The sequence below is a fragment of the Sceloporus occidentalis genome, unplaced genomic scaffold (assembly GCF_023333645.1).
Source record: "Sceloporus occidentalis isolate IW3139 unplaced genomic scaffold, rSceOcc1.0.p SCAF_10, whole genome shotgun sequence".
Lineage (NCBI taxonomy): Eukaryota > Metazoa > Chordata > Lepidosauria > Squamata > Phrynosomatidae > Sceloporus > Sceloporus occidentalis.
This window is the reverse complement of record NW_028316990.1, coordinates 33,171,958-33,194,161: the sequence shown is the minus strand read 5'-3', so window position 1 is coordinate 33,194,161 and position 22,204 is coordinate 33,171,958. Positions and strand designations below refer to the sequence as shown.

Below are 22,204 nucleotides of genomic sequence, written 5' to 3'. Positions count from 1 at the left end.
TCCTTTACAACTGACTTCAGGGGCTTCGGGGAGCCGAAGGTCTCCAAAAGGCCCCACCTTTGTCATACGGAACGATGGTTACTAGAGTGCCAACTGCCACCACGTATTTCCAGCCTCTCTGTATTAATTATGCAAATGTTAATTATCCAGCAGGCATATGATGTTCCAGGCCCTGTTTCAAGCAGCACAAATGGCTAACCAATTAATTACTGCGCCAGGCACTCAGAATGTATGCTTCTTGTTCTCAGGTTGATTTAATATCCGCTGTCCAAAGAGAATCACAGAACGGAATGATTATGAGCACACAGTCGAGTAGGACTGGAAACAACTCTCGGTGGCACATCGCTTCTTGTTATTTGTTTTGGACATCCTTTTTTTCCCCCTCAATTTTGGCCCTCGCTCATGACAATTTACTGCTGTTAAAGAGTCCACTTCAAGGGAAATGAGCACCATTAAAGCAGTTTACAAAATATTTATTCTGAAAAAAAGTTCACTCTGTACAAATTTCGAACCAGAACATTCCCAACACTGCAAGGTTTATAAAAATTGCTAACATGGACGCAAATAAAAGCAATTCTTTTTTTTCCCCCGTTTCCTTTTTTAAATTACAAAGGTAAACACTACAAAATGGTTCCTCTGGAAGCTACTTAACGGTAGAAATACAAATGAATCAAACCTAAAAAAAACGAGAGGGGGAGAATCCCAGTTCATCATATATAATCTTTGATTTGCCCTATACTGGTTCCATCCAAATATGTATCTTTATGGGTAACAAATTCACTTTTATGGTCTTCCATTTATGCTTAAGTGAGTCACCAAACTAGATTGCAAAAAGGAGTCCTTTCTTCTGCTCTGGTAGAATAAAACTTGCCAAATTTGATCCGTTTCCTCCGACTAATGACAAAAAATAAAATAAAAATGATTTTCTATACATTGCATTACAAAAAAAAAAAATCACTGTACAAGCCCATTTAAACTTAACGTCTGAATGGTTTAAAATGGTATTTAAGCAGTGTTTGTATCAACTGGGAGGGAAACCATAAAGACAACACTTTTTGTATTTAAAAAGAAACTTCATACAGTAAGAACCACAGTGTGGAGATACGAATTTCTTACGGGGTTAAAAAACAAACCAACAAAAGAGTTCACAAGTAGGAACTGGAGAAATCTGAGTCTTGCAAACATTTGCATTCTCCCTTCTGGCATAAAACATGATTGTTCTATGCAGTTCTCAAGCAATCTCCTTTTCGGATTCCTCGCACCCTAAGCATGCAATACAACTTGGAAGGCTGTAACAGGAAAACCAGTGCTCCTGTAAACATGGCGACACCAAACAAGGGGTCAAGACAGATGTGGAGGAGCGATGGAGGCAAGGCATTGTTCCAGACAAAGTCTTCACCTTTTCTCTCTGTCTCTCTGCTATGGCAAGCTAGAGCCATGGGTGCCAGGCGGGATCCATGCGACAGAGGTTGTCCAGGCTGTTTGCCGCAGCGACCAGAGTATTGACTTTGCTCTCCCCTCCTTCAAACTGAGCCAGATTATGCAGTCGAGTCATGATGGCGGTAACTGCTTTCTGAACCAGCGAAACCAGCTGCTGGCTGTCCATGTTCTCAGGCTGTCCAGCTGCCGAGAGCGGGGAGGAGGTATCCTCCTGGGTTTTCTTGTGCCAAGCAATTATTTCATCTCGCAGCACTGTTTTCAGGATGCCATCGACCTGCAAGGAAGCCGGGATGCGGAGAGGAAGGGAGAGCAAAAAGAGATAATTATGTTTAACTACGAGGAACTGTCAAGGGGATTGCAGGTTTAAGAAAACTGTAATGAAAGTATGCCGTGGCATTTTGACCTTCTCCATAAATCAAAAGGGGGGGGGCACTATATGAGGGCAAGTTCAGAAGGCAATGCTACTGGAAGCAGTAGTCCATGGCCCTTAGCAGTCCATAAGTGAACGGCCGCTGGCCTGTAGCGAGTTTTCAGGAAAAGAAAGAAACAGTTGTAGTCAATGAGCCCAAATATCATGCTAACCTCTAGAACAGTGATGGCGAACATATGGCACGTGTGCCAGAGGTGGCACTCAGAGCCCTCTCTGTGGGCACATGTGCTGTCACCCCAGCACAGAGTTTGCCAGAGTTTGTTATTAGAAAGCCAGAGGGACATGGCACTTTGCAATAAATAAGTGGGTTTTGGGTTGCAGTTTGGGCACTTGGCCTCTAAAAGGTTCACCATCACTGCTATAGAACATTGGAGGGGATCTGTCAAATCTCCCACATCAGATAGCTTAAGAAGCACTGGTCTAGAGTGAGCTGTGTTTATTAAAGACTGTATATTTGATTCTTTTTCCTTTGTAAAAACAACTTATTTTAGTATACCTCTGGAAGGTTAATTTCTTGTTTTTTAAAAAGATGCAGAGCATCACAAAATACAGCAGGCCCTTGGTATTCGCTGGGGTTGGGTCCTAGGACCCCGCGTGGCTACCAAAATCCGTAGACGTTCCATTGAAGTCCCATTAAATACAGTGGATAGTAAAATGGTGACCCTTATATAAAATGGTAAAATCAAGGTTTGTTTTTGGGAATTGGTATATTTTAAAAATATTTTCAAGCAATAGATAGTTGAATCCGTGGATAAAGAATTGTGGCTATGTAGGGCCAACAGTAGATTTTCCACCTAGAGTAAATAACTGGTAAATCCGAGGTGGTACACCCCATTTGTACCTCCTTAGTATTTAAGCATAGGTCCAAAACGCACTATAGAAATAATCCAGTTTGAGACAACTTTAACTGCCCTGGTGCTAGGGAATTCAGAGAACTGTAGTTCTGTGAGACATTTCACCTTCTCTGTCAGAGAGCTCTGGGGCCATGATAAACTACAATTCCAAGGATTCCCTAGCACTAAGCCATGGCAGTTAAAGTGGTCTCAAACTGGATTATTTCTGCAGTGCGTTTGGGACCACAGTCAAATTCTTATTAGTCTTTGCCAGGCTGGACAAAGTTGAGGATGGTGGGAGTGTTAGAGTCTCAACATTTGGAGGGCTACATATTCAAGAGATCTAGAGGAACCAAAGCTGGGGTGGGCTTACTTCTCTAAATGCTTTATCAACATTATCATTATGGATGCACTTAGTACTTGAGGGGGAAAAATAAACCCCCATGGACGCTATCTTGTAATCCTTTCCACTTTTCAGACTTTTTGTTGTTGCTGTTGCTTGCATTTAAACAGTTGGGAGAGGATTTAGTGCAACGGGAGGTGGAGTCTTAAGATGCCTAATTACAAAACTCACACGGCACACCATGCGCACTTTTCATGTACTATGCGGCAACTGCAAATTGCCACCCAACAGTGAGGTGTTTCGTCCTGGTGAAGTCTCCAAATTCAAAAGAAAATAAGCCCACTTCCTTTAGCAAGCTGCACCCTGCCAGGCGCTGAAGTCCTTCAAAAACATCCTATATCTTTGGCTTCCTACCCTGCTAACAAGCTGCCAAGACAGATTCTTATTTGTGGCATTATTCAAAAGGAACTCAACAAGGCTGCATTTGTCATTCACATCATCCTCCCTCAAATTGCAAAAAAACATTGGCATTGCTGGAACGGGAAGATAACTGTTGAGGCAAGTTAATTTCTATTCCACACAGCAAGCAGAGAGCAAAAATTATCTTCCACTAGGCTGCAATTCTGCCCAAGAAGCTGGACCAATGTGGCAACAACTGGACTTTCATGGATCTGCTATTTAGACAAGGGAAAGTTAAATCACTATCAAATTGTCTGGAAAATTGTTGCCAAAGAGGAAAGAACTAGAGAAGTCCTTTTTCAAATGTGCTTCAGCTCAATGTACAAATCCAGTGTGATGATTTTAGAGACAGTGGTTTATTTATTGTAGTGATAACCTGCCTTTCTCGGTATATGGGACCCACGGCCACTCACAATACAAGTTAAAAAGAAAATATCGTTAGAATCATAGAATCATAGAATCGTAGAGTTGGAAGAGACCGCAAGGGCCATCCAGTCCAACCCTCTGCCATGCAGGAAATCACAATCAAAGCATCCCCGACAGATGGCCATCCAGCCTCTGCTTGAAGACCTCCAAAGAAGTAGACTCCACTACACTCCGAGGGAGTTTGTTCCACTGTCGAACAGCCCTTACTGTCAGGAAGTTCCTCCTAATGTTGAGCTGGAATCTCTTTTCCTGCAGTTTGCATCCATTGCTCCAGGTCCTAGTCTCTGGAGCAGCAGAAAACAAGCTTGCTCCCTCCTCAATAAGACATCCCTTCAAATATTTAAACAGGGCTATCATATCACCTCTTAACCTTCTCTTCTCCAGGCTAAACATCCCCAGCTCCCTAAGTCGTTCCTCATAGGGCATGGTTTCCAGACCTTTCACCATTTTAGTTGCCCTCCTTTGGACACGCTCCAGTTTCTCAATGTCCTTTTTGAATTGTGGTGCCCAGAACTGGACACAGTATTCCAGGTGGGGCCTGACCAGAGCAGAATATAGTGTCACTATGACTTCCCTTGATCTAGACACTATACTTCTATTGATGCACAATATGGGGTAGTTGCCGTATTGCCCCTCACCCTAACCCTAATGGGAAACATGGAAACTCCTAGAGGCCATTAGATTCCAGCTTCCACCATTCCTCCCCATTGACTGTGCTGGACAGAGTGGTTGGGAGCTGCCCTCCAACAACATCTGAAGATCTGCATGATCTCCATACCCTAAAGGCACCAGATTCTGTAGATCTTGGAAGCTAAACAGAGTCAGTCTTGGTTAGTACTTGGATGGGGAATTGCCAAAGAATACCAGGTGCTGTAGGCTATATTTCAGAGGAAGGAGCTGGCTAAGCCATCTCTGAAGAGTCCTTGCCTAAGAAAACCCTGTGAAATTCATAGGGTTGCTATATGTTGACTGGCAACTGGACAGTGAGGCACCTCCTTCATCAATGCACTTTTGAAATGGCTTTTAATTGAATCATGATTATGACTCTGTGTGTTTTATACCTTTTAAAGATCTTTTCAAAAGCTGTCTTAAATCTCAGATTAGGACAAAAGGTGGGATTTTTAAAACCCACAAAAACTGCAGAGGGCTGTCAGAGAGCCCCTTTCCTTCTGCAGCAGTGCGCTGGGTTTCTATGTTTGGTGTTGCAGGAGGGAGGCAGAGCACTCTATCCCTCCTCTCCCAGCCCATTCATTTTATTCTTCATTGGATTTTAATGCCACTTTTTCCCAAAGAAGGTCACTCAGGATAGCTAATTCTGATAACGTCAAATCAAAACCAATAATGTGAAAACCAAGAGATTAAACACACCATTAAGAGCAGAAGGAAAGAAGCACCTCCACGTGGTTAATAGCCTCTTTCTTCCCCATCCAGTACAAACTGAATCCCTACTCCCTGCTCTGCTCTGTGACTGATCAGAAACATCTCTTGGGTCATGGAAATCTTTCCTATGGCAGCTCAGCTGGCCCTCTCCCCACTCCCTTTCGGCTACTAGGCTTTTCGGCCTTTTTGATTTAAATTATGGAGCAGAGGTATGTGTGAAGTGGTGTTCTGTGCTGTATTTCTCATTTTTTAAATCAGTAATTATGTTTTAAAGGTGTTCTTAACTGTTTTAACCTTTAAAAAAATACAGCCAACCCGCCATAATCACAGATTGCTTATCCACAGATTCAATCACCCATTGTTTGAAAATATTAATGTATATATATGTAAACTCCTCAAAACAAGCCCCGATTTTGTCATTTTATATAAGGGATACCATTTTACTATGCCATTGTATCTAATCGGACTTGAGCTTCCATGGACTGTGGTATCCATAGCAGGTCCTGGGACCAAACCCAAGCAGATACCAAGGGCCAACTGTAATTATTTTTTAAATTTTTAATTAATTTAAAATTATTTTTAATGACACCCCCTTCAGAGTGAGTAGAAGCAGCAGCTAAAACTTCAACCACTATCAAAAGAAGCTGCAGCAATGAATAAAAAGCAATATAAAATCAGAATTGGTTAAACTTTTTCTTAACAGTTCCAGGGAAGAACAATGTGGGGCCATAGTGAGAAAGGCCCTGTCAAGGTTGAAAAGGACTATGCTAATGGATTAGCATGGCAAAGTTCAACAAGACAACCAAAAGGAGTTTCATGATTTTTTTATTTGTTTTTAATTTGAAGTCTCAGAAGACACATTGCAGCATCAACTATACACATACCTTGAAGTTTGGCTGCGCAAAACAGCGAGCGACTGCAATCATAGACGCAGTGAGGGGACCAGAAACACCAATGGTGGTGAGGAACTCAGAAATATTTGGTGTGAGCCGGAATGGGACGGGTCGGTTGGCATCCAGATCCCCTGTGGCATCGTTGATATCAAACCGGAAGTATGCCACATTCAGTTTGCCGGTATCCTAATACATTCAAAGAAAATACAGGCACGTGTAATTCTACATATGGAAATTGGTTCTGGAGTCTGGGGTGTGGGAGCTACCCAAAACCAAAAGCATTCAATTTGTGCCCACCAGACTTCCCTAGAGTTCAAGGTGTAAATGAGATCAGAATAAAACAGTGAGTTCCCAGTGGTCCTTCCAATTCTAGTGGCCTCCAACTCAGGCAATGCAAGTCTTGAATAAGGTTAACAAGAATTTCAGATACTCTTTCTGATTAACAGGGATATAAAGATGACAGAGAAGAACATTGCTCCTGCAAGGTGAAAAGTCTGTACCTGTGCAGGAGCAATGAAAGGTCCACCCTTTCTCAGTACAGAAGCTTCATTGTCCGTTTTGAGTGAGCATGTGAAAAGCCAGTGTGCATGTTATGCATGTGCGTCAAACCAAAGAAGAAAGAAAATAAATGAGGGTCAATATTAAATTTAAATTTAGACAAAGTTTGGCACCTTTTAAATCAGAGGTAGGAAAGCACTGGGTCCTGGAAGACTATTTTCCCCAATGCCAATCCCCATGCGGGGCACATTATGACTCACCAGCTGTTGTTTCTGGCAACCAGAAGGGATGCTACGGTGACCTTTTTGCTGCTTTGGTGGCAGCCTTCCCAAAATACAATTGAATCACAAAACCGAACCCTCAGAAACCCTTCACAGACCCCCAAACACATTTTTTCAGGTAAAAAAAAATTAAGAAGAGGTGGGACAGTTTTGTAGAGTCAGCCAAAGACCACATGAAACCTCCTCTCACTACATTCCCCCTTTTCCTTAACATTTGAATTGTAACTATTACATTTGGAACTTTTCATATCTGCACTGTACAAGGGTTACAGATAAGCTAATTGATCTTATTGTTTGCATTACCCTTAAACTCTTAAGCCAATGTGATGTAAATACTTACACCCTCCAGACATTAAGGAATTCAGTTACCATCAGTCCCAGTCAGTGTACCTATCGGTCAAGAATCATGGGTGTTGTAGCCCAAACAATATCTGGAGGATACCCAGGTAGAGATATCCAGTTAGGGAAGGCTGAGTTAGAGCCTGCAAGACACAGGTCCAAATCGCTTTCACCCAGAAGGCTCAGTAGGTGAGCTTTGGGAACACTCACTTTGGAGGCAATGGCAAACCCCCTCTGAACAATTTTGCAAGCAAACCTCTTCAGCTGGAAATGTGCATTAAACCCATTACAGCTATTAGTAATGGTAACAACTATTAAAAATACCTCTTGTCTTGAGAGACCAATATGTATGAAAAGGCAGAATAGAAAAAAATTAAATACCCAAACTTCCCTGTGTGGCATTGTATTTATGAAAGGCCACTCAACATGCGTAAGTCAACCTTCAATGGAAAAGTCATCAAGCGACATCCATGTAGTGCATGAACCAGCTTTAATATGTACCTGAGCAATCTGAAGCATCTCGGGATTCAGTCGGTTCAAATGGAAGACAAATTCTGCAAAACCGATCAGGGCCAGCTGAATGGTGAACATCTTCCGGAATGTCCAGTAATCGGTGGCATTTGGAAACGTATGCAGTGCCCATTCCTTCAGCATGCTGCGTGGCACCATGTTGCCCTGTACTTCTTTCAGAATGTCACGGAGAACCTACAAGGGAGAGAGGAAAGGTGTTAGGAAGGAAGAGTTCTCTACAGAAACGACAGGGAATCAGTTTCAGCTCAAGGGCCACATTCAATTCCAAATGGGTCACATTTCAGTGGTGGAGTCAAAGACAAAAGGATGAGCCGCATTCCAGTGGTGAAGCCCAAGACAAAAGGATGGGATCCAAAATACCAGCATATATTAACTTAAATCTTTTACTGCCAGAATATAAACCTTAAAACAGGCATCTCAATCTTACGCAATTGTGTGTGGGGGGGGGGGGGGGGGAGATACATAAGTTGTGAAACCAACAAATGATGTGAACATGATGAAGAGGTGTGGTCCTCTGGAGAAGGCCAGAGGCTCAGACTGGGTCCCCAGGTGGGTCAGATTTAGGATTTCTTTATCCACAAAATCAAGCATCCACAGCTTGAAAATACTCAAAAAATATAAATTCCAAATAGGAAACCTTGATTTTGCCATTTTATATAAGGGGCACCACTTTACTATGCCATTGTATTTAATGGGACTTGAGCATCCATGGATTGTTGTTATCCATGGGGGATCCTGGAACCAAATCCCACCTGTATGGTCCCTTTGCCGTAAAGATTAGAATAAAGCACCTGGGCATTACTGTTGCCCCACAAACTGCAGCCACACTGTCCCTCCCATGTACACATCTGAGAACTACCTCCATACTGAACTACTACAGCATGAACTAGACTAATTAATAAGAAAGAGAAATAAAGTGGGGACTCACTCCAATGCACTAGAAAAGAATGATAATCACCCTTTGCTGAAATTAAATTACTCAGACTAAATTTCCCTAACCTGAAGGTAAGAGCCTCAAAAAAGAGAGACGTGGGAGGAGGAGAAGAAAGGAGACAGATGTTCCATGTCACTTAATTTTATTTTACGCTGTTCAAGGCATGAAAGGTTGTTTATTACAGAGAGAACTTTTGGGACTCAAGGCACCTGGAATTTCATCAATTACGAGGAGGAAAGAGGATGGCACTAGGTCTGACATTATGTATTAAAGCTTTTAAACTAATCATTTCCTGCTAGAAATGGACATCTCAGAACGATAATGGAACATTAAGTCTTATTTGCGCCACTTCAGCAGGATTTAATCTGTATCTCGGTCAGCTCTAAGACTCCAAGTAAAAGGTGTTGGGACAGTGTTTTAGATTGTAAGCCTGAGGGCAGGGAACTGTTTGAATAACTATCCGTACGCCGAAGAGCAGGGCATAAATACCATAAATAAATAAATAAACTGCAAAAGACTCATCATAGACTTCCCTACAAATCAAAAAAGACGCCAAGGACAGCATTTGGACAGAACTTTCAAGCCTAAATCTACTTGTGAATCCCAACCAAAGTGGACCCATTGCATCAATTGAACTTAAAAATCACTGGAAAACAGCTCTTGGAAACTCGTGAAGCTAGGATGGCGGCTGTATGTAGCAGGGCTCTTTCTCTGAAGGGGTACCTTGACTATGGATCTCCCCACAAAGAGAAGTCGGGCTGCCTCCATCTCTTTTGAGCTTCCATCAGGAAGCCAATACAGTGTCGTTCCACATGACCTTTGCTATTTGGAACTGCTCTCATTGTTTGCTTTAAAATTATTTTTACAGACATTTTTCTAAAGATTGTTTCAAAAAGCTCTTAAAGAGTATTTTAATTTGTTTTTTAAAATGTTTAGCTCCGTATTATTTACTTTATTCATTGAAACACTCCTGCCTCACCCTTTATCGCAGGATCTCAGAGCAACGTACTATACAAATAATTTAAAACATTAAAAGCATAAATAATTTTGACAAAATAAATACAATGAACGCCACTTTAAACAACAATTTACACCACTTTAAAAGCAACAGTTAAAACCACATTAAAAACGGCAATGATGTACATGTACCCTTGAAATAAATACTTCCCCAAAAGCTTTAATAAAAAGCCAGGTTTGAAATGCTTTTACCTGTTGTGCATTATCTCAAGGGCCCTTGCAGGCTGGGAGTAGATACTTAAATGCAAGGAAGGAAGGAAGGAAGACTAGGGAGTGCCACTGTTGGAGTGCTGCTATAAAGAAAGCCCTGTTTCATGTACCCATCAACTTAACCCCATGTACCTATCAACTTAACTTTAAGTGATGTTTGAGCCAGAAAGCAATTTAAAATAAATCTTATAACCACCTAACAATGCCGCTGTGAGGCACACCTTGTCTTTTTATAATAATTATGCTCTATTAATCATAAGGTGGGGAGGTAATGAGTCTCTTTGGAGGGTTGATGTTTTCAGAGGTTTTCCACAATATTAATGTGCTGCTGGTGCCTGCTCAGTCCTCTCTGGTGGTTCCACTTTGAAATATTATTTTACCAATAAAAGAGATGGGTGAGGGAAGCATAAGAAGGATGCATCCAATATGAGATGAGAAAAAGTTAAGGCCTCGAAAAGGGTGAGCCTTCAAACACATGAGTCGCAGCCCCAATACCTGATGGCTGGCCTGGGTCCCTCTCGCTTGGACGGTTGCCAGTCTGTCATAGTAGCGAGAAATCGGGCTGTCGTGCTCAATCCCCTTCTTGGCACAGCGCTGCTTGTAGATCTCCACAAGGGAGAGAGAAGAGGGGTTGTCTTCTACCAGGCGCATCTGCGGGGACACTGCCACAACTCGAGGGACTAGGGAAGAAAAAGAACAAGAGAATGCCATGAAAAACAAATGTTTGGAAGGATCACTCTCACCAAGGCCATATTTTCATCCTTTCATGGGTGGTTGTAATAATCACAACCTGTAGTTCCCTTCAGAACTCTCCTTGGAGATATGCTAACCTCCTCCTCGGCCCTGATCTCCTTCTATGTCCTTGCCTGCAACTCTTCTCTGGCGATGGGACACTTCAACAGTGACTGAAAGGCCGCTTCCTCTCCCAGCTGGTTCTCACACTATAGTATTTCAAGGGTTGAAAGGCCAACCCCCCAAATTTTTTACCATCTGCCATTCTGGTTGAAAGCTCTGGAAGTTGAAGTCCAAAATATCTGGTTGGTCAAAAGCTGGAAACTGCTACTCTCCACCAATTCTAGTTAGCCCACTTGAAACAGGCCGACTCTAGGTGTATTTGGGATGTAAATGCCATCATTCCCAGCCAGGACATCTGGGCTACTTTCGCCTTGAGCTTGGAACACCTTTCTGGCTAAACACATCTATGTGAAAACCAGAGATGCCTGCCCCAGATCTTGCTCACTGACCACTAGCACCTCTATGCTGTTTAATACACTGACAGCGCTGTAACAAGGGGAGGAGGAAAAAAGGGGGCATTGGATTAATAATGCCTACAAATACAGCAATATACCGGCTGTCAAATTAGTATGCAGATATCAGCTCTCCCACGGCTGCGACAATCAAGTGAAGTGTGTCAAGTGGCACTTTCCGTCCCTCTCAGCACACTCAAGAGCGCCACTATGAAAGGGAACTCACAAGAAAGCACGGCTTGTTTTTGCTAGACACCAGCCCTCACTCTCAAAGGCATTTCCAAAGGAGGATGTATGACATGGAGGGGGGAAAAAGAAGGAGGATTTCATGTCTCTCCTCCTGCCCACCCACCGGCCATTGTTCCCACTCCATGCCAACTGCAAACCTGGAGATCTGTAGCTTCTCTGCTCGTTTTTTATTTAGCAGACAAGGAGATTTTTTTTTGCTGTGATAAGAATCTACCTACTGCTGACATGGGAGCTTTATCCGATTAAGCCATGAAACTGAGTCTTTCATTCCAAATATGAAAAAAAAAGCCTAACCAGACAGGAAAATCCTCAAAATGGTGAGAAAGAGATCTTCAATAGCAAGGTTACTTCCACTCCCCTGATATTCTGCCAGGTTGCTTCCAGCTTGGCTTCATATTCTATATGTTATCAGCCAAGGAGTCTAGATCAGGATGAGAGCCACCAGAAGATTCCCAATTCTTTTTGACTTTTTAAAGAATTCAAGAACACACACCTTGACATGCCACATTCCCAATGCCACTCACAAACTATGGGCCGAAGTAGATGGCCCAGAAGGACTGCTTCCAAAGTGGGCAGCTGCCATGGTCCTAGAAGGGCCACTGGCAGGAGCGGATTAAATCCACTTCTTTTTGGGCCAGCTTTTCCAGCTTGGCAAGGCCTCCAAGTGGCTTCCAGCCGATTTTGGGGCATGCATCATTTGAACCAATATTTAGCAGGATTTCTTTCTGGAAGTTTTATACATTGCCCTTCAGAAAAGCTATCCGTGAGAAGCTTTAATTTATCTTCATTGGAGGCCTGTTTCCACTCTGTGACACTTGCTTGGCTGAGATACAAGTTGCATCCCAGGTGGCATGAAAAGGCAATCCATAAGCAAAGTGGAAGAATAATATAAGATAGGACATAGGTGGCTGGCCTTTACACATAGAATAAAAACGAAATATATATATATACACACACACACGCGCAGAGGTCAAATTTGGGCAGGAATTGCTTGGAAATCAGTTTGGAAGTAACTTATTACAGATAATTCTAATTAATTCCTTCTCCAATATTTATTTTTAAAATTAAAATTACATTATTTTTAGATTATTTCATGAAAATATTTTCATTTTCCAGTAATGAGGATGGCTAGCTACAACCTGTAATGTAACAGAAAGATGGCTTTTGTGAAGCAACTGTAATTTTGTATAAGTTACTTTTCTAGTTATGGGGTGTTGCCTCATTAAGCGGTGGAGGAGGCACATCTCATGGTTTAAGTACTGGTTTATGCTGTTGTCTCATGCTGTGTTGGGTGCACTTGGATACACAGAGGGAGACTGCTTTTTGTGCCACAGAGCAGAAACTCATAGCATTTAGATGCAGACGTTTTTAAGAACCAGAAGGCCCCATACAGACGGGCCTTCGGGTCACTTTGGAGGTACGCTGTTTAAATGATTCCTGGGTTCTAAGAGTCCGGAAGCTGCACCAAAGCTGCGCTCCAGCCCTTAGGACTGGATCGTGGGTTTGGCACGGTATCCGGCCTCTTAGAATGCATGCATCATTTAAACAGCATACCTCCAAAATGACCCGAAGCAGCTTTATTTTGGCCTGTCTGTATGGGGCCAGAAATCAACGTTCTCAGTTACCTGTAAGTATCAGGAAACAAGAAAGAAAAGATTTTGTAAAAACTAAACACAGTTCTAGAAGGAACTAACAGCTTTGGGAGACCTTGGAACTATAATTGTATCTCTTTACTTTTAAAGTAGCTTTTCGACTTCACATTAGCTTTTCAAGGTCTGCTAGAAGTAGGGATTAGTCTTGCAACCCAAAAGCAGGGAAGAAAAACAGTGGTGCAGAAAGAACGGGAAAGCAGAAATGAAGCTCAAATAGGACCCATTCAAAGGAACAGCTGTCGATACAATTTTGATTTGTGTGTTGTGTGCGTGTGCGCATGAAAGACAGACTCACAGACATATCTAAAGGTTTGCTGTGCACCGAGCGGTGGAAGGAAAGCGACCTACTGGCCTCATCTTTTTGTTTTTAATTAATGAACAGCAAAACTAACCTGGACCAGAAATATATTGATGTATCCATCTCCAGTGTACGGATAATTGGTTTGCCTTACCAACCAGCCTGTTATAACAATAACAAGCCTTCTGTCACCTTAAAGATTAACCATTATATATGGAATAAACCAGGCTGTATTTATCCTTGCTAAAACCTCCCATCCATCAGAGGGCTCTGAGGAAAAGTAAGATCTCTCATTGGGGCATACAAGAAAAAAGAAACAGCAGGAGAGGCTTCTGCACTTTCTTACTTTCTCCAACCTGCATTGCAGATGAGCAAACAGGCCGCCTTTCACCTCTCTGGATGCAAAGGAGCTTGAGAGATAAATCTAAGAATGTTGTCTCATTTACACCAAAGTTTGCAAATGGGATCCGTAACATCCTTCTCACTGGGCTGCCAAGAGTCTGCATGTTAGGGGCCCACTGAAAAACCAGACTTCCCTGAGATGTCTTAAAGCTGCTCATAAGAAACCCAGAACGTTGTTAAAAGTCACCTGAAGGGGCGACCGTTCTTGAGAATGTCCTGCACAAATCTGTGGTTCTAGGATGTTGTTGCTGTACCCACCTGTGAAGAAGAGATGCCTCTTTGTGGTTTCTTTCCTCTTCTCTAAACAGGGGTTCAAGAGGCGAAGGAGCTGTAATACTCGCTCTTCTCTACGTGACTCGGTCAGGCAGGCATCGTTCATAACGAGATATGGGTAAATCTTTCCATTATGGCCTCGGATATAGAGTCTTCTAGCTGCAGTGTTATGCTTTTGTACTATCTCCACTCTGGGCATAAATCTATCAAGAAAAAGAAGGAGAGAGAGAGAGATAAAAGCACCTGAGCTTTCAGAATCTAAAGCTTCATTTCTCTCCTCCAAGATGAAAGCTAGATTTAAAAAGGGGGAAAGAAATTGAAATGCCATATTTAAAGCTAACAAAAGGAAGCATATTAGCAACTGAGCTTCTGTAAAACCAACATTTCCATTATAAATTTTTATAATGATGCAACCTTTTAAGCATCTACATTTTCTATTATGCGGCTCAGCCAGGATTGATATTTTGCATGAAAAGCCTTCCACAGATGCATTTGCGCCTTTTGTCTTCTCCAAATTGAATGACAAAAGTTCCTCTTTTATGAACATAGGTTGTTTAGTGTAGATGAGGTGCTGATTTTCGTACTGCTGACAGAGAAACCCCGGTGGGAGTGTAATCCTAAGCATGTCGTGAGATGGCTTTGGATTTAAAAACTGAACCCCCCCCCCCCTTTCCTCTTCCTTGAAATCTCTCTCACAATTTAATCTATCTAAAAAGACGGTGAAAGAAAATCAAATGCACAAACATACTTTAAAGGCTTTTTACTCCAGTTCTGTACAACTTGGAAGCTTCCAAACTGAGAGTCAGCATGGAACAATGGTTACTGGGACTTGGGAGATCCAGATTCTGACTTAGGCCCGGTACAGACCAGCACAAAGTGCCAGCCTGTGGGCCAAGTCACGGCGGAGCGTCCGCACACTGGATGCTGTGACTCTGCCCCTCGCACCATGATGCCACGCGCCATTCTACATGGTGCGACTCTGGCGCTGCATCTAGATGATGCAGCACCAAAAGGGCATCAGAAAGCTGTGCTGCCACGGCTGTGCTACCCTTTAGAAGGCGCAAAAAGGAGCTGCATTTTGCGGCTCCTTTTTCCGTCCTCCAGAGGCAGGAATACACAGCTCCTGAAAGATGTCCATCCAACCTCTGTTTAAAGACTTTTAAAGATAGAGAGTCCTCTGTCCTTCAAGGCACTATTCCACTGTTGAGGTTTTTTTTTACTATAAAGAGGTTCTCCCTAATGTTACGGTGAATTCTCTTTTCTTGTAATTTGAATCCATTGGTTTGTGCTTTAGTCTCTGGAGCAGGAAAAAACTTTTACATATATTAACTTCCCTGCACGTTTTTAAAGACAGCTATTATGTCATCTCTCAATCTTCTTTCATCTAAGTTAAACATATCCAGCTCCCTCAATCATCAAAAAGACTGCTTTCCAGACTTTTGATTATGTTGGGACCCATACAGACAGGCCAAAATAAAGCTGCTTCAGGTCAATTTGGAGGTATGCTGTTTAAATGTTGCATGCATCCTAAGAGACCGGAAGCCATGCCAAAGCCACGCTCCAGTCCTAAAGACTAGTGATGGGATGAATATTCAAAATTATTTGGCAAATGGCTGAAAAATATGACTCCCAAATGCCAGGAAAGCCAATGAGAAGAATCCTGGACTAGTGAGAATCTTCAGAGTTTGGGACTTAAGTTTGCACAAAATTCACAGAGGGGTTTCTTTCCTTTTTTGAAACACAGTATTTTCTGCACCATAAAAGTATTTTCTGCTCAGAAAATAATATTTATACAGCGAAATATTATTTTATGCACAGAAAATGCTGTTCCCTATGCAGAAAATGCTGTTTTCAGTGCAAAATTACCACTTGTGAATTTTGTACAGACTAATTCCTGAACTGTGAATAGTCTTCAAAAACCAGTTTCTCAAGAGTTCCTTGCAGCGGCAAGAAAATTACTCACTGCTTCCTTTAACAACACAATATACAAAGAAGTAAATTCCTCTCACATCAAAACAAACTTTAAATAGAGAGGAACTTTACAGTACAGATTAAAGACCTTCAGCCCCTATCGATTGCATGGGAAACAGAAAAACCATTGAACTTTACTGATAGTCTCCAACTAGAGCAAACCCACTGGATCAGATGCAAGACGGAGACAACATCTATATAAATCCAACAGATTCAATGGGACTACTCTTGTTCAGATAGAACAGATTCAGGTCACAGTGTTTGGGCAGCTATAACTAGAATTAATGCAGTTTGAGACCACTTTCACTGCCATGGATCAATGGTGTGGAATTCTGGATCTGTGAGCTACTTAGCCTTCTATGTCTAAGAACTCTGATGGCACAACAAGCTATAAATCCTAGGATGGAACCATGATGGTTAAAGCCAGTGTCAGATTGCTTTAATTCTGCAGTGTGACAGCAGTCTAGAACTCACACCAGACCATTTCCCAGTAACAGTTTCCATTTTACCAACTCCACTTTACCGTGCAATCTTGATATAATAGTGTGTCGGCTTCGGCATGAGGAACTCTCCAGGAATTTCCACTTCAGCCGTCTGGGCAGAGAAGTTGCTCAGAAAGCGACATTTTTCCTCGATGAGAAAGAACTTGGGAAGCTGTTTGGTTTTCGCCTCAAGGATTTTGATCCATTTCTTCAGCTTTGAAATAAGATTGTGAAGTTTCATGGAGCCTGGCACGCTGAAGTCAAAGTCTAGTGAATAAAGGAATGAATAACAGAACATCTTGCTTGTCAGAAACCAGAAATATACGACGGCAGTTGTGGTACAGAAACATAAGAAAACTGTTAACAGAATCACAAAATTGGAAGGGTCATTGAATGCAACCCCTTGCTCAGTGTAGGAACTCCAACTACAATATCCCTGTGCAGCCTTTTTTAAAAGCCATCCAGAGAAAGAGACCCCAGCACCTCTCCAATTGGTTCCACTGCCAAACAGCTCTTACTATCAAGACGCTTCTTCTAATGTTCAATCAAAATCTTGTCATTTTGCCTTCAAGTGATTTCCAACTTATGCTGACCCTAAGGCAAACCTATCATGAGCTTTTTCTCAGCAAGTCATTGCCATTCTCTGAGGCTGAGAGAGTGTGACTTGCCCAAGGTCACCCAGTGGGTTTCCATGACCAAGCAGAGATTCGAACCCTAGTCTCCGACACTCAAACCACTATACCCCACTGGATCACAATCAAAATCTACCCTCCTGTAATTTAAAACCATTAAACCCGGTCCTACCCTAGAGAACAGCAGAGAACCCTCCTCTCTGTGACAGCCCTTTAGATATATAAAGAATGCAGTTCTTGTTACCTCTCAATCCTCTCTTCATGCCCAACTCCCTCAATGTTTCATATGTTTTGTTTTCTCTTAACATCCTTGCTGCCCTTCTTTGAACCCACAACAGTTTGTCTATATCCTTAAAAAGGGACACCCAGAACTGAACATGGTCCTCCAGATGACGCCTGCTAAGCACAGAATATAGTGGAGCTATTACTTGTTAACAATTACAAGTCCAGAATTGCATTTTCCCTCCTTCCTCCTGGGATTTTTATGGATTTTATTTTTTTTAAGGGAGGTCGCACAATTGTAAAATGATGGGCAAGAAGGGGAAAAAATGATTATTACATACATTTCAAATTATTACAGCAGTTACACTTTAGCCGAACACAGATACTGCCCAGCAGATTCATGTATAAAATAGATGAGCCACTGGCAAAAACCATTCAAGATGATCTGTTCCAATTTAAAATGAGCCAAAATGCCAGAGATTACACATTAAATAAGCTTGCTTCGCCATTTGTTTTCATATTAGGCGAGAGTTATTTCTTCTCGGGCTATGTCTTCAGTTGATTTTTTAAACTAAAGGCCATAAGGAAGCATTTTGTTCTGTACCAGTGTAACTGTGGGGTAGCTGCCACACATGGGCCAGAGATCTCCTAATACTTCTGATCAAATGTGGGTCTGGAATCGGTTTGGATTCTCAGCCAAAATTCCCACAGCCTTCACCCAAAGATCAATCTGTTTAGAACTGCCTTCTCATACCACTTTCCAGGGCAAATCAAACACTCAGTTGCATTCAGAAATGTCATGCTGAGACTTGCATGCATCAAAATATTCCAGACTAATAATGTGTGGCATAGTGGTCCGAGTGTTGGGCTGTGACTTTGGAGACCAGGGTTTGATTCCCAGCTCCGCCATGAAACCCACTTGGTAGCCTTGGGCAAATCACATGCTCTCAGCCTCAAGGAAGGCAATGGCAAACCTCCTCTGAACACATTTTGCCAAGAAAACCCCAAGATATGGCCTTAAGGTCACCATAAGTCGGAAATGACTTGAAAGCACACAAAACACATAAACAATGATTATACATAAATGCTTGCAAATGAAGACAGAGCCAAGTTAGAGAAGGAAACCCTGTCCTGGATCCTTGGTCTTGTTTCTCCATCGTTTCAGTTTGATGCTCGGCAAGGAGGGGACTTGCGCACCAAGGATATGCTGCAGCATTCTATTGCAGTGCCTCCTTCTAAATTCTAATAGGAATCTCAGTATTCAAGTGCAAGTTCTTATACATCTCATATACAATAAGAAGGTATGAATTGGGTACAGGCAATCACTCTGAATACTCCTCTGATATCAGAAGCTAAACAAGGTCAGGAATGGTTAGGATTTGACTGAGACCATTAAGGAATAAAAGAGATTTCTGTATTGGGTTAGATAAAGAATCCTTACAGAAACTCTGGAGGACAGAGTCTACAATACTATGCTTAATGAACCATTATTCTGACTCGGTGCAAGTCATTTTTTCGAGCCCCAAAGTCTACAAAAGTACAGGAAATCTTTAGGGCAAGGGCAGAGAAAATGCAGTTCATGGGTGGCACATAGCTGCCAGGCTTTTTGTGGCTCCCAACCAAGAGTCCTCATGCTTCTATTCCCTATTCCCTTCCTTAAATCCAAGCTTTTTTTCCCTTGTCTGAAAACATACAATAGCACACCCCAAGGATACAGTGGGACACTGTTGTTGTGTGCCTCCAACTCACTTTTTACTTATGGCAACTTTACGGCAAACCTATCATAGGGTTTTCTTGGCACGTTTCTTCAGGGGGGGTTTCCCATTACCATCTTCTGAGGCTGAGAGGGTGTGACTTGCCCAAAGTCACCCAGTGGTTTTTTTTCCATCAAGTGGAACCAGATCTCCAGAGTTGTAGTCCAACACTCAAACCACTACATCATGCTTGCTCCCAGTGGGACATTATAGCAATTCTATTGCATTGTAAAAGTCTAGAGGTGTGGGGGCACTACTGGCCATTTTCAAGTGAAAACAAGCCAAGCTTGGAACCAGGGTGACTAGATGTCCTCCTTTTCCAGGACATGTCCCACATTTCAACCTTCTGTCCAGGAGAAATTCCAAAATGTCCTCCATTTCAAGCATGATTAAGAAGCATGGATTTATATTTATATTAGCGTTCTTCACTTTTAGTTGGTAAATGGCCTACAGTTTTCTTGAATGCCGTACATTTTGTAGTGCTTTGTCGTCCTTTGCGGTTTATGACATCTGGTTGGAACCCAGGGCAAACTGAGTGAAAATGTGTGAACTCATTCCTATAGGAAAATAGCAGCCCTGCACCAGTACTTTGCGGTTGTCTGTATTTTCCTACCGTAGGAAACACTCCCTAGAGAAACCTACTTATGTCTCTGTGTTTTCAATGCCCAAGGAACTACTGGGAAGGGGAATGACAACAGGGGATGTATGGAAAATGGAATGGAACGGCTGAAATTTTGAACAAGGACCACTCCACCCTGCAAGATTTTGTTGCAGGCTCCACTTGTTTTCACTGTTAAGAACCTATCCCTTTCTCCACTACTGCATCAGTTTTCATATGTCAAAGAGAGGCACATAAAAATATAATTTACAAGCAGTATCCAAAGGAAACAGTTTCAAACAGCATGACAGTCTTCCACATTTTTAAGACCTCGTATTTAATGTTCGAGCACGCTCAACGGGGGGAAAAAATCCCAGCCATTTCAATGAAAAACTGCTCCACCCCACTCGATCCAGAATGGCAGTGTCCACTGTTTTTCAAATGCTTTCCCAAATTCAGGGTAAAGCAATTTCTTCATTCCCCATAAATCTGAGAGTAAGTGTTTACCATGACCCATAAGGGAGGAGGAGAATCAGTAGAGACTCTGGTGATAAGGAGAAGGTGATACGTAATCTGGGGCACCAGTTCTCTGACTCGGTCCTCGGAAATTACTGGTGATCAATCAGAGCAGTATTTGAGCATGTCAATGCTCAAAATATGGCCTGTTACAGACTGCCCAAATAAAGTTGCTTCGGGTCTCTTTGGAGGTATGCTATTTAAATGATGCATGGGTCCTAAGAGTCCGGAGGTCGCGCCAAAGCCACTCTCCATTCCTAAGCACTGGAGTGCAGCTTTGGTGCAGCTTCCAGACTCTTAGGATGCATGCATCATTTAAACAGCATACCTCCAAAGAGACCCGAAGCAGTTTTATTTTGGCAGTCTGTAACAGGCCAAAGTTTTGCTATTGTACTAGATACCAGTATGACAATTCATACTAATTTTGCAATATATTTAAGTTTAAATGTATGAAACCTATTTAGTTATTTCTTGAAAAGACAACTTTTCCAGACCACAAAGGACATTAAGAATAAGACTAAATATCAGGGCCATCCTTCTGGGGCAGGCTATTTCTGATTTTTAAGTAGCCATCAGAATACCTCTTGCACTGACTATGACACTAGGAGCAGCGTGATTTTACTTATTTCCTTAAAAAGAAGGGATTATAATTCCGAGTCTACCCTCTAGTGAACAATCTGAGTAAATCACCCAGCGAAAGGGAAGAGAAACATGAAACACGGCACTGTTTGCTGCCTTGGGCTCCCCAAAGTGCAGGAAAAAATGTCACCGAACGGCAGGAACAATATTCTTGCTAATGATATGCAAATAACTTCAGCAAAAATATTGAGGAGTGTTCGTTTAAGACCAAAAAATAAAACAAAACAAAAAACCCAAAACCACAGATGTAAAGTCATTCATTGCACCACACGAACCACTCCAGTTTGCAGAAAATTCCTATTTTCAGACCATCTTCTCCTTGCTTTTGGCTTCTCAGTAGCAGATGGAAATGACGGAGAGCACTCGATTAATTAGCTGTCTTTGTTCATGTTACAGGGCTCCCATGCAGAGCCTGCTTAAGGAAATCCAGGCTCTAGAAAGGGGCAAAGAATTACCAGCCATCTGAATGGCACAGGATGGCTTCCCCATTTTGCAGACAGCTTCATTAGGGCAGGGCGGAAATCTTTTTGATATCAGCCCTGATTAAAAACCCAACTCTTATTTCCTGCACTGGTTTAAGATCATTAGAGTTCCTTTTAGAAAAGTGGTTCTTTAAAATGGATTTAACGGTGAACGTTGTGGGGTGGGTGGGAGGAGGCCAAGAACAGACAGGCGGATTAAATTTCCCTTTTTGGTCAGAAGAAGAAACACCTATTAAAGTATGAATGAAGTGAGATAAGTTTCATAAATGCATAAGTCAATCACCAAAGGAGACCAGATATGTCAGACCAGTGCTTTTGGGGCTGATGTGAGGGACTGGCAAATACTTCCTTCTAGTATGCCAGGGATGGCATAACATTTCTGCCCATTGGCTACCATTGTTTCTTTCTATGTTGGAAACTCCAGGGACTGGCAACTGATGGCTTGGTGAATGGCACCAATCCATGGGCCATCACTTAGAGTAGCACTGTATTAAACCATCTCTCCATCATCACTGCTAAACACAGTCCATTCTGGCTAGGGATAATAGCGGCTGTAGTCCAACATAGCTGAATGGGGTACCTTACTGAGGAAAGGTTGATATCAACTATCAATCCAAAACTTGTAAATGATATTGAGATTTCCCTTGGTGAAATGTCACAAACTAGTTTTTCTAACCTAGTTATTTCAAATAGGAATGCTCTGCTGATTGGCTTGCTTGTTCTTTTTGGGAGTTGCTCATCCTTGGTAAATTAGGATTAAGGGAACCTGTGCA

General features: G+C 42.2%; 1 protein-coding gene across 4 annotated transcripts in view; it reads right to left on the bottom strand.

Annotated features, from left to right (window-relative positions):
• Positions 1-486: 486 nt before the first annotated feature.
• Positions 487-22,204, bottom strand: part of LOC149306417 (transformation/transcription domain-associated protein) — a 129,208-nt gene continuing 107,490 nt past the window's right edge. For all 4 annotated transcript variants that reach the window (XM_089476959.1, XM_089476956.1, XM_089476957.1 and 1 more), the window contains 6 exons: positions 16,630-16,855; positions 14,121-14,338; positions 10,510-10,694; positions 7,824-8,027; positions 6,196-6,390; positions 487-1,714 (listed from right to left, as the gene is read on the bottom strand). In XM_089476959.1, the coding sequence (XP_089333085.1) occupies positions 1,430-1,714; positions 6,196-6,390; positions 7,824-8,027; positions 10,510-10,694; positions 14,121-14,338; positions 16,630-16,855 (1,313 nt within the window). In that variant the 3' untranslated portion in view covers positions 487-1,429. The remainder of the gene's footprint in view (positions 1,715-6,195; positions 6,391-7,823; positions 8,028-10,509; positions 10,695-14,120; positions 14,339-16,629; positions 16,856-22,204) is intronic.